Genomic DNA, 12663 nt, shown 5'->3' on the forward strand with positions numbered 1-12663 from the left:
TGCGACACCCTGCGTGCCGTACAGAGCCCTCCACCGAGAAGCCCTCACCAGATGTGCTCCCTGGACCTTGAATTTCCCAGCCTCCAAACTGTAAGAAATAAATTTCATTTCTTTAAGAATTACGCAGTTCCAGGTGTTGTGTTACAAGCAACAGAAAGGGACTAATGCAGGTCTGTTGAAGGATTTTTGCTTATAAAGACACACGGCAGTTTACATATGAATTAACCAAACCCCTTGTACTAAAGCACGGTCTCCAGTCACTCCCAATTGCTTATGCAGTGCCATTTGTGTTTCCACTGAAAAGTGGAAAAGGATGGAATCTTCTGCCTAACCCAAGCTGACTTGGGCAAAGACAGTTTGAGAATCTCTGCTTTAAATTACCATGGCTGTAAGATTATCTACCTGAGAATCCAGCTCCATTATGTAATACTCAGCCATTCCTCCCTGATTTCTAGTAAATGCTGGCTTCCTGGCTACATTGTACCTTAACAGGCAGGTACCATAAATTAATCACTTTCTTATGTCCCTAGGACATGGACCTGGAGGTTTCCTGAATGCCTCAAATGAATGGGCTGCATGATATGGTCATAAATCACTAACACATTGTTTGTGATGAAAATTATAACTGAAAAAGAAGGGTTTTTTAAAATGTGGAAGGCTCTGTGAAAAGAAGTCACAAGGGCCCTCCGCAAGGCTGTCACGCCTTCCAAACTTGGCTAGTTCCAGATTCTTGGCTCCTAATCAAGCAAGTTTTAAAAAGCTTACCATAGTGGAGATAGATATCACAGTTCCCTAACAGCTTGGAACCACAACTCACATTTAAACTGTGCTTTCCAGCTGCAATGTGGTGGCACCTCTTTCCAACGTGGTAGGAGCCTTCTGGTACACTAGCCCTTATGTCCCCCCACCTTGAGTGTGGGCTGTGTCTCCCTTCTAACAAACAGAATATGGTAAACTGATCCAATGTCATTTTCAGGATTAGGTTATAAGAAGGATCAGGTTTCCATATTGCTCTCTCTCTTGCTCTGGTGGAAGCCACCTGCCATGTTGCAAGCTGACCTAAGGTGACATCCACATGGCACAGAACTGAGCATGATCTCTGTCCAATAGCCAGTGAGGAGCTGAGGCCCTCAATCCAACAACCCCCCAAGATTCAACCCACTGAATCCTGCCAGAAGCCACTTGAGTGATTCTGAAAGGCCTGAAGAGCCTCGAGATGATAGTATGAGCCACTGCCTCGTGAGGGATTCAGCCAGAGGCCCAGGTAAGCCAGGCCCATCCTGACCACTGGAAATTATGAGGTAATAAAGCTTGCTGTTTCTAGCTGCTAAGTTTTAAGGTAATTTTTTTTACATAGCAATAAATAATACACTTGGGACAAATGAGGCACTACTCCGACACAGCCCGAAAACTGGGCGAGTCAATCTGCAAAGGCTTCAGTTCCTTATCTTCAAATGGGAAGAGGCCTGCCCACCTCACGGACTAACTGCAACGTGTGTGTGAAGGCATCAGCTCACAGACAAAATACTGACCTTGCTTTGAACTCAACATAAAATTTTAACAGATTAAACTGGCTCACCAGTATCTTTAAGCAGGAATTTCAATAGAATTTTTCAAAAGGTATACTTCCTTACATCAAAAATACTTTTAACAGTAAAAACGAGACACATTCAAAATCAGATAGAAATCATGTTTCCTTTTAATTGGGTACTTAATTCAGTTTCCTCTCTTGGCTGTTACTCTGGTAATAATTAAGTCTCCATCTCTCAAAAACACTGCATTTGACCAGACTGAGAGCTAGTGTGAACGCAGGTGCCAAACCAGGGCCTTCAAAATAACAATGAACAGTAAAACCAGCCTTTCCCTTCACTTTGAAGGAAATGTAAATCATTGGGTCCAAATCTCTACTTTCCAGATGTAAAAAACCTGGAGTTCAATGCACAAAAGGAAACTAAAATCTATCAGGAATGAAGCACAGTAACCCCTCATAAACTCAAGGTCAAGATGGTTTTTGAGAAATAAGTATCTGACCATCTGGCCTCTTCTATTAGGAATGGCCCCACTCCAGCATATTTAAAGGAAGATGAGTTTGCTTCTACTTCATTTTCCCAAAGGAGAATAAAATCTACTAAGAGTGATATAATGAATCAAAATAAATTAGCTCACTCACAAGAAACATTCCTGGATAATGATTTTTGGCTGCTGAGAATATTCAGCACATTATTTTAAAGAAGCAAAATTCAGGGCAATCTGAGAAAAGAGAATTCAAAAGTGGCAGCTACATTCGCTGACAGGTTTATGTACGACACACATTACAGACAACCCCCATTTTCTTCAGTGTATACTGTCAAGGGGCCAAGACCCCTGATTATCAAAATAAGTTACTTTGTACATTACAGTGCACAGAACAACAGAGGGAAAGCGCTTTCTTGGGGGGGTGGCTGAAAGGCATTTTGCAAAAGGTCCATATCACTCTGAGGAGGAAGGCCTGGAGCCCAGTGCCCTGTGCTTTCATTAGCTTGACCCCTCCTCCTCCTCTTTGGTTGCAGCGGCCTCAGGGGGCGCCGTTTCCTCCACTCGTTCTGCTGGCTTCTCCTCCTCTTCATCCTCATCCTCCTGGGGGTAGAGGTCTGGGTATTTCTGCATGCATTCCTGCATGGCCCGGAACTGGTCTACACAATCTGAGCCTTTGACATCCTCCGTGCTATAGTGGAAGCAGGAAAAGGCTGACTTGAACTGTTCCCCACAGGGGCCACTGGCCATACCCCCAAGGCACGGGCAGTTCCAGTTAATGTCTCCATTTGGCAGTATCAATCCTGGAACAGGAAAACAGGCAAGGAAAATGTGAGAGATGTTCTCTAAGGTTTCAGAAAATGCAAAACCAGTCCAGTCCTCACAGGCCACCCAGGTAATACAGAACAGTATAAACTGTTGCCTGGTGGGCACTCACTTGTGGACTTACCTCTTGATCTGGATCAGGTTCAAATGCCTAGCTCAAATCCAGCATCTCTTGGCCCAGCTGGAGAGAAGCTACCACCAGCACCTTTCTCCATGTGTGACACTGATCTATATGCTAAGCCACCTCCCAATGCTGTGAGTCTGTGCTCCAAGAATTAAATACTAGGAACCATTTAAACCCAGGAAGAAGCAATCACTTGTATGGTTAGCGAGGGGCTTTTTCAAAGTCCAAACACTTTTAGGAGCTGAGGTGTTGATCTACTCCTTCCAATACCTGCTCTCCACTCCCATACAGATGATTGGGACAAGACCACTCCCTGATGCTCCCTGCTCCTTGAGCCCCGCTTGCCCTGCAGCTGCTTTCAGAAGCTCAGCACAGTCTAGAAACTGGTAAAAAGGAAGGGGTTGATCCTTATGCACTGACATGGAAAGATGTCTGTATTAGTCTGTTTTGTGTTGTTATAACAGAATACCTGAGACTGGATAATTTATAAAGAATAGAAGTTTATTTGGTTTACGATTTTGGGACAGTTGTATCTGGTGTGGGCCTCAGGCTGTTTTTGTTTATGGCAAAAAACGGCAGCCAGCTGAGGGTACAAGCAAATCACGTGAGAGGAAGCAAGAGAGAGTAGAGAAAGAGTAGAGAGAGAAAAAGATTCTTCTCTTTTTAAAAAGCCTTTAGAACCATGCCTCTGGCCACTATTTTTAATTTATTTACTACTATACGGTCTTATAAGATAATCACCTCTTTAATGTTTTACCTTTTAATTATTATAATAGGATTTTTTACCCTTTCAACAGTTACAGTGGGGGCCAAGTTTTTAATACATAAAACTTGGGGGACACAATTTAAGCTTTAATGAGTTTTAGGGGGACATAATTTAATCCACTACAATGTCAAAGACATGCTGTACAATAAAAAGCCGGTGGCATACCAGGTACAGTTACTGCATTCTTGTAAAAATACAGTATTAGCCAAACTGTACATTGTACCCATGTGTTGGGAAGGAAATGAGGTCATAGATGGGTTTTCATTTTCAATATTACATTCATCTCTTGAATTTTACACCTTTTCTTATCTTTAAACTTTGTTCATGTCCATATAGCATTTCCTCGTTTTTCAAAACGCTTTCAAGATGATGCCATCACTCTCAGCTTTGTGACACAGGCACAGAAATTTAATTCATATAGAAGTTTCTTACATGAGTCTTCTAAAGAAACTGAGAACACCCTTTAAGAGAGCCTGTAAAATGCCCAGTGAAATTATACACGATTCTTCACTCCAAGGAAGTACCCAGGCTTGGCACTCTGTGCTACTGTCCAAAGTCCCAGGCTAAACCCTGCCTCTCAATTCAGCTCAGGAAGCTTCACTGATCACCGAATCTGCTGTTGTTGTTCCTTATTTGTAAAATGGGAGAACAGTGGAGATGTCAATGGGTTCCAACCTCCCTGGCAGGCAACTAATCGCTAGCCCATCCCAGTTGTGGGGCAAGTCCTCCTGCATTAAGCTCTACAGTACTTGGTAACTCACACGATCCTCTTGACAACCTTCTGTGGTAGGTGCTACTATCCCCAGTTTACACATGCAGTTTCTGGGGTTGAACCCATATCCTTCCCCCATATCTCACCACCTCTCCCTACTTTGCAGGGAATCTCAGTGCTAGAAAAACATATGCAAATACTGCCCCCTGGACGTTCAAATCTGCCAACAAACCTGCACAACCAATTTCCAAAAGAAGTACCACTGATATTAAACAATTATAACCAGGGCTGCAGGAGCCCTTATTTCATGATTTCTCAGAGGTGGTTGAAGTGACATGAGATAGCTCCTCACAGAGAACATCTATGGTGACAATTTGCAATTCAGGGATACAATGTAAATCCACACAAATGGTAGCTTTGGCATGTTATATTAAGCCCAGACACAGCATGTTTTCAAACATGCAGTCAAAGAGTTCTAGTCCTTGCCGTAGCCAGTTCCCGCCTCCTGGGCCCTCAGTTTTCCCACTGGATCAAGTGATCTTTAATTTAAAGCCCTCCTGATTTTTTGATTCTATGAAAATTAATTCTGTCATCTTTTCTCCTGGGACTCTTAGCTGTTCAAGCACTATCTTAGCTACAGAGCTGGGTGCTGGAAGGCAAGTAGCTGATATAAACTAGTGGCTTACTTAGTCCATTGAGTAATTTTGTAATTGAGAGCTCAGAACCTGGGTCCCAGAGTTCTCCATGTTTTATAAGCTTCTTTGTACGATTATTCACTATAAGGGGCTGCAAAGACAAATACACTATAGGGGGCACCTACAGGGTCCAAGCAGATATACAGTAAATGACAGAAGCAAGTAGAGAAAACAACAGGGACAATAAAAAATGGTGGGAATGGGAGGGGATTTTTAAAAGAAGACTGTGAGGCAAAGAAAACAAAGCCTGAGCTGTCCTGCAGGCCTCCAAAGAATCTTGATTAATTAACAAAATGTGTTTAGCTATTAAGGACCTAGATAGTCAAACTTCTGGAATTGACACGTGATTTCTTTTCCTTTACAAAAGGGTGCTGAGTGAAAATCACTACTGTAGCTGTCATGCACAGAAGCTAACTCTTTATATAACATCTGCGCTTTCTACTGCTCCCAGCAGAGGGCTAGACACGCATCCTTTAGCTTTACTCTAATTCCCATGAGCAGTACGGGAGACAAGTGAAGGGTGAATACATGCCTGTGAATATACACTTTGTTAGTGTTGAACAATCCAATCAGCAGCCCCTACTCCAGAGGCAGCTGCTTCGGGCTCTTCATATTGATCACCACTCAGCACTAGAAATTTTGTTAGTTCTCATCACAGACGTTAAAGGGGTTTTTGGTTGGTGAAATGAGTACTGTGTACAATATGGGGACTGTTTGTGACCACTGCATACACACATCCACCTTATGGAGGCTGGGGTAAGTATCAAGGGAGTCCAGCAGCCTAGAGCCTTTGGAGTGACAACCTAGGCCCAAGAGGCCATTGCTATATTCAGCCATGAACTGAGGAGCGTGCAACGGTTCTGACCAGGTGAGCCGAATCCTGCTGTGTTGAGTGACCTTTTCAAGCAAGGTGCTTGCTGGAGCACCTAAGGAGAGAGCAGGGATTTCAACAATCTCACACACAATGAGTGTGACAGTTTGTATGTTTGCTTCCTGATAAAGTAGGTAGATGTGGCAGAATTCAATCTGGTAACTTGACAGAGCAGGAGGATCCCTGTCACCTTAACCTACCTGTAAATGCCCAAATCCACTGACATCCTCCCCCAGCACATAATCATTGTGAAGCATCCAACTGGCTTAGGTCAGTGCAAAAACTCAGAAGAGAAGAGGCTGGAGTAATCAGTAGGAGAAACTCTTGTGTTCTGGCCAAGGGGCTGGAAAGTGCTCAGCACAGCCCCTCAAGCCGCTGAGGGAGCTGAACGGACTGCCCTGAGAGGGGCTCTGTGGCTGAGGTGGACACCTCAAGGTCCTGCCTTGGCAAGGACACAATGGGAAAGGAATTATGAACACCAAGCTTTCCCCCTAGGATGTGTTTGTGGGCCCTTGGGAGGCCCCACACCACTCACCATGTTCCTCGTACGGATCGTTAGGGTCATCAGCCACCAGCTCTGCACTGCTTGGCGTTTCGTGGTCTTCTTTGGTGACAAATATGATTCTATCCTTCCCTGGTGTTTGGAAAACAGAGGAAAGTATGTTTCATTCAAGAGCAGTGAATCAGCCTTAAACCCCAAGCAGCCACACAAACCACATTAGGTGACTGTCCCACGTGCAATCCCATGTGAGGTGGCCATCAAGCTGCTCTTCCTGGGCTGCATTGGTGACTCTGGGAGACAGTCTAGCGGCTACTCCTACTGAGTGTCCATAATGGGAACAAAAACCCCACTGAGGTCACAGGCGAGAAGTAAGACAGCACACCCTGCCCTCTGTACGCATCCTCCTCCAGGTGGGAAATGAAATGCCCAATCTAGCCAATGTGACTACTTTTAGTCCCCAAATTTGCCAGCAGTCCGTTGGTACAAGTCTTTTCCTCTTCCCATCATGAAATGGTCATGCACACAGTTACAGATATTCAACGCTGTACCCAGCAGATAAGTACAATGAGTTATGTCCAATTAAAAAAAAAAAAAAGAGCATCAGTCCTCCTCCCCTGCCAAACGGAAAGGAGGTGGTCCCTTCTCAGAACTCCCATGGCTCTTTGTCCACAATGTCCCCACCCACCTCTGAGCACCTCACATGCTTGCTTTTCTTCCCCTCCTCCCTGGGCCTCACAGGCGTCTGTCAGCAGCCAGCCCTCAGAGGACATTTGCAAAATGAAGGGCTGCGGGTGCTCAGAATGTTCACACTGAGCATCCCATCCTAGGGCTTACCCACAGGGTTCAGAATGCATAAAATTCTGAGGAACACTGGGGACTGTGACAAAGCAACAAGCACGCAGGCTCAAAGTGGCATTGATATCCCAGAGAGTCTAAGAACTGGAGTTCAAATGTGGGCTTAAGCACTTCCCAGCTGTGTGATCTCAGGTACCCTGGGGGCTTCAGAAAAAGGGCCAATCGCAGGCTTAGCCTATCCACGTCACATGGTCAAGGAGAGAATCAACAGACTTGAGTTCCACAAAGAGGGTGAAAAGAGTTTCTGTTCTTGGCTGAAATCCCACTCAAAAGACAGTAAAGTCATTTTTTAAAAATGGCATCAACTGTCTAGGATATAGTGGCCAAGAAAGCGACAACTGCAAGCCAGAGATATCAGTGAAGTTTTGGAAGTGGGAAAGCTGATGGAGGAATGCTCTCTGACTTAACCAGGGGAGCAAGCTGAACCAAAGTGTACAAGGAGAAAGTCAGCCAGGAGCCGATAAGTCCCCACTCCAGAACCAAGGGAAAGGTTGGGGAGTGGAGGCCCCAAGGGTCACTATGACAGCAGGACTGCAGGGCATAGCTGAGACAGAAGGAATGCCCAAGCAGTTAGATACCAAGACTCCCACCACCCCCATCACCAGTTCTGTAGTTTTACTTTCGGTAAAGGCATCCTTGACTCCTGTCTTTCTCTCACTTCCATCAGCAAATCCGGTTGGCTCTACCTTCAAATACATCCAGAAAGATCTGCATCCTTGACCTCTGTGACCCCATGTCCCACCACTCTAGCTCTGCTAGCCTCTTTGCTTTTACTTGAACATGGTGAGCACTTGCCTACCTCTGGCCTTTGCACAGCCTGTGCTCTCCTCCAGGAGCACTCTTCCCTCACAGCCTCACACTTCCTTCCCCTGCCATCACCTCCTGCTCAGATGCCACCTTCCCTAACCACTCATCTCCCTTACTCTGCTTGACTCTTCTCCAAAGTGCTTTTCCTTTTGTTTACCACCTGTCTCCCCAGTTGGAATTTCATCTCCTCAGGGGCAGGGATTTTTCTGTCTATTCTGTTCATTGCAGAATCCCCAGAGCCTAGAACAGAGCCCAGCACATTGTGGGTGCTCAATATTTGTTGAAAAAGTGAATAACGAAATTGAACTCTAGATTAGGGTGTGGAGACCCCAGCAAAAGGCAGAAAGACGGAAGGGCTATCACCATTAAGTGATTTAGAGAAAAAAATTTCTTGGATGGGTGGTCTCATTTCTCCCCGAAAGAGGAGAATGAACAGGCCTGGCATCTTTACACGCTGATTCTATAGAAGGAATGCCCAGTGTCCTGAGAAGAAGCAGTTTCTTTTCTCCCATAGCTGCTTACTCCCCCATTGCCACGTTTGAGAATGGCAGCCTGCACTGCTGAGTTATCTTCTCCCTTTTTGGCTGAGTTGGCTCAATGCACCTGTGATGCAGTTCCAAGAAAAACAAGATCTAAAACCAGATGGAAAATTGGTTTAGCTGGCCTTATTGAGTTGTGTCTGTGGTGTATTTTGAGTGAGATTAGTGGCTTAAGAGTTTGATAAATCTGACTGCTCAGGACTTTGATGTTTAGAATCTAACTCCCTTGAAAGAAGCAATTCTCCTGTATTCAAGAGGATCAAGTACAGGAAAATTCAACTCATTAAATATTTGCTGAGCTCTTAGTCTATACAAGGGAACTTGCTAGGGTTCGGGGAACAGAGATCAAAAGATCAAGACACCCTCTAGCCCTTTAGAACCCTAGAACTGGAGGGGATGGTGGGGAGAAGAGACATGTGTCTGTGAAGAATACATAAATAGCTTTCAGACAGAGTGTAAGAAGAACATCTGTTAGAAGTTCAGCTCAATAAACCTCCATTAGCTCTGGCTCTCTGCTAGGACCTGGGATCACAGCTAAGTAAGACACAGGCATTCAGGGGAGAAGCCTGGAAGGGAGGGAGATTTCCATTCAAGGAGATCCCAGGGGACAGATCCCTTCGGGAGAGGGAGGGAAGGAAGGAGGGAATGAGAATTTCCAAGAGGAACTGCCTTGGGCAAAGCTTGGAAGGCAAAGGCAGTTCCAAGAGGTCAGAAGGATCAGAAATGTTCTCTTGAAAAAGGGGCATTTGAAATGACCTCTGGAGCCCCAGGGATCCTTTTCTGACCCACAGGGCGTTACATTACACTATCATAGCATGCTGGGCTTTTATTTCACCTCTCTTGCCACAGTCAATAATTATACATTCATCTGGTGATGTTTTAATGACAATCTCTTCCCCCATTCCCTGAGGGCCAAGAATGTGTCTCCTTGCACACTACTACATGCCCAGTGGCCGGCCGGCACCTCAAGTGTGGTCAATAAATGTTTGTTGGCTGAACAGGGGAGGGCAGGCTCTGCAGCCGAAAAGGGACACTAAAGAAAGGAACAGTAGGATGCTGACAGTGAGGTGTGGTCGGCCTAAGACCAGGGAGTGAGGCAGAATCCATATTGTAGGAGGCCTTGAAGGCCAAGCTAAAGCCTTTAACCTGAAGGCTGGGTGGTGGGTGGACCCTGGAAATAAATTTGCGTAGGCACGTGATTTGCTCAGAATAAAGGGCAGGCAGGCATGCACATGATTGGATAGAGATTTGAATGCCTATTATACAACAGGCCCTGAGTTAGATGCTGGGCAAACAGCCGTCTGATGCTCTCAGCTTAGTGGGAGAAGACAGGCAGGAAATAATGACAAAAAATAAGGTAATTTCAGAGAGGTTGGGAGGTAAAAGATGCCAAGGGTCAGGGAAGGCCTCTCTGAGGAGCTCAATTTTAAAGGATGGGGAGTCAGCCATGGAAGAGCTGGAGGAAGGATGCAACAAGCCAGTGGAATAACCAAGAGGCCAGTGTGGCCAAGCAGTAAAATGCCGTGAAGAACTCAGGCTAGAGGGGTAGACAAGGCTAGATCACATAAGTCCTAGATGGGAGGGATTTTGGGATCATCTTTCTAAATCCCACAGGAAGCATAAAGAATACGTGGGCGGAAAAACAAAAAGTTTTTGTTTGGGAACTTTTTGAAGAAAGTTGTATTGATAAGATAAAATCTAAGGAAGGCCTAAAAGTGAGCGCTTTCAGTAATCACCCCCAAACTAAGAAAGAGAACTTTGAACTGATGAAGAAAAGAGGCCAGGAAAGGAGAATGAAAAGAACCGCAGTGACTCCATTTTTTTGAACTTAATTGACTTGCTTCCTCCTAGCCTAAGAGGCTGACCTTCCATTAGAATTTATTGCTTGACAAATTCTTTACATGGAATTTGCTATCACCAAGACACCATTGCTTAAATAAACATAGATGACACTGTTTAGAGAAAACCTAACATGGGAAATTACTTAAGAATTGTATAGTCTAGATTAGGGATTATTCAAAATGTCATAGTCAGCAATCTCCTCTTTCTTTAATGTTTGGTGTTTATTTACTGCTAGATTTTCCTGAACTTACACTATAAAACCTCCTTGCTTTTTCTGTTTGCTGGGCAGACTTACATGCTGAGAGGTGGTCTCCCTGGTTTGCAAATCTAATAAAAGCCTCATTTAGTGTTTTGCTTTGGCAGAACCAAGAAAAGACAGGGCTCCATATTTTGGAGGCAGATGGATCTGGCACCCCTTCCCAGAGAACCTGTGAATCTTGTAAATCCTCAAAGAGAACGATGGGTCGTATTTATGTGCACAGCCTCATTATACCCAAAGGCTCAAAAATTATTTGTTAATGAAGAAGTACATTAGAAACTCAAAACGGAAAATTAAAAATAAGGTTAAGAGATCTACTGCCTAACAAAGTGATGAGGGCAGAGGACTTTTGTTTAATGGCACACATTAAGTAGTAATCAACGGAAAGCATAGTCATTAGAGACATCATATAATACTCATTAGAGTATTATGGCTTTATGATCCAGGGAATGAGGAGGGGTTCTAGAAGCGGACTGGGAGAAGAGGCTCAGCATTTTTGACTGAGCTCTTCTTCTAACTGGATGTACTACCTTGGGAAAGTCACCTCCTTCTCTGGGGTTCAGATTCCTTGAATTAAACTGAGGGAGCTGGACTATTCACCAAAGAGCTTCTGAGTGAGTTCCAACTCCCTCTAGCTTTATATTCTCAGGTGCCCACCCTCCCCCTTTTACGGCACAGAAAAGGTACTTCATGAATATCTGCTGAATGAATGAAACCCAACGTCTCAGTTTACAAGATTGGAAACTGGGTCCAGCTGGGGTTAGGTAGTAGCTCAGAGACAAGGAACCAGTTGGCGGCAGTGCGGGGAGGCCCTCGATCTCCCCTCTGGACACTTCTGAGATCCTGGGTGGAGGTAACAACAGGGGAAGCAGGGAGGAGGTGAACGGAAGGGGGAAGGCGGTGCTTCCCAGCAAAGGGCTCCCTGGAATCCATAGGGCACTAGACTGGAGAGGGCAGTTCAGGGCTCAAGCCCTCGCTCCAGGACTTGCTGGCCGAGTGCGTTCGGCCAAGTCACCTTTGTAACTTACTTCTCTTCAGTAAAACGCGGACAACAGAGACTAACTTATAAGGGTTGCTGCAAGATCGACCAGATAAGCCCTACAAAGCTCTTCAACAGTGCCCGATAGACACGTGCTGGGGCCCCACAAATGCTTCCGTTGGTGGTACTTCCACCACCGCAGCGCAGCACACCACGTCCCGAGAGCCAGCCTCTGGGGATGCGCCTTTCAAAGGCGCGTGCACACTGGGAACACGTGGCATGTGGTAGAAGCGACATTAATAATTAATAAACTCCCTGTTACGAGCCAGACACAACGTGCCCGGCGCTTCCCCTTCGCGTGCCCCTCCGGGCCCAGCGTACGCATTGCCCACGTGCAGGCACCTCTGGGTCCGGGTTCCAGCCTCACCGTGACCTTGGACCAGCCGCGTTCCTCCCACAGCCTCGGTTTTCTCATCTGCAAAACGTGGCTGGCGAACCTGCGGCCCGACCCGGCCCCGAGGGTCCCGAAGGGGGCGCCCCGGCCACTCCTCGTGTTGCCTGAGGGGCTGCGAGGACCCCGTGTCTCCGCAGGCCTCGCTGGCCGGTCTCCACGGCAGCCCGCCCTACTTACCTTCCTGCCGGCAGTAGGCCATGGCTGCAGCCCGGCGCTCAGACCTCACAGAATTGGCGGCGGCGGCCGCAGCTTGGGGCGGTGACCTCCCTCGGCTCAGTCAGGGCGGGCGGCTGGAGGCCCGTACAGACCCGCCCTCTCCGGGCCTGCCCGCCGCGCACCTGCCTCAGCGACTTCTCGGCCCCATCCCGGCCCCTCCGCCAGAAACTACATTTCCCAGTAGGCCGTGCGCCCCTCGCAACT

At 46.3% G+C, this 12663-nt stretch overlaps 1 protein-coding gene across 1 annotated transcript; it reads right to left on the reverse strand.

Annotated features, from left to right (window-relative positions):
- Positions 1-1696: 1696 nt before the first annotated feature.
- Positions 1697-12636, reverse strand: CHCHD4 (coiled-coil-helix-coiled-coil-helix domain containing 4). Its single transcript, XM_063114849.1, has 3 exons — positions 12421-12636; positions 6542-6640; positions 1697-2816 (listed from the first exon to the last, which is right to left on the reverse strand). Exons 1-3 carry the CDS (start codon positions 12440-12442, stop codon positions 2515-2517), a joined length of 423 nt encoding a protein of 140 aa, XP_062970919.1. The 5' UTR covers positions 12443-12636; the 3' UTR covers positions 1697-2514.
- Positions 12637-12663: the final 27 nt, after the last annotated feature.

This window comes from Cynocephalus volans, chromosome 11, assembly GCF_027409185.1.
Source record: "Cynocephalus volans isolate mCynVol1 chromosome 11, mCynVol1.pri, whole genome shotgun sequence".
In the NCBI taxonomy this organism is placed as follows: domain Eukaryota; kingdom Metazoa; phylum Chordata; class Mammalia; order Dermoptera; family Cynocephalidae; genus Cynocephalus; species Cynocephalus volans.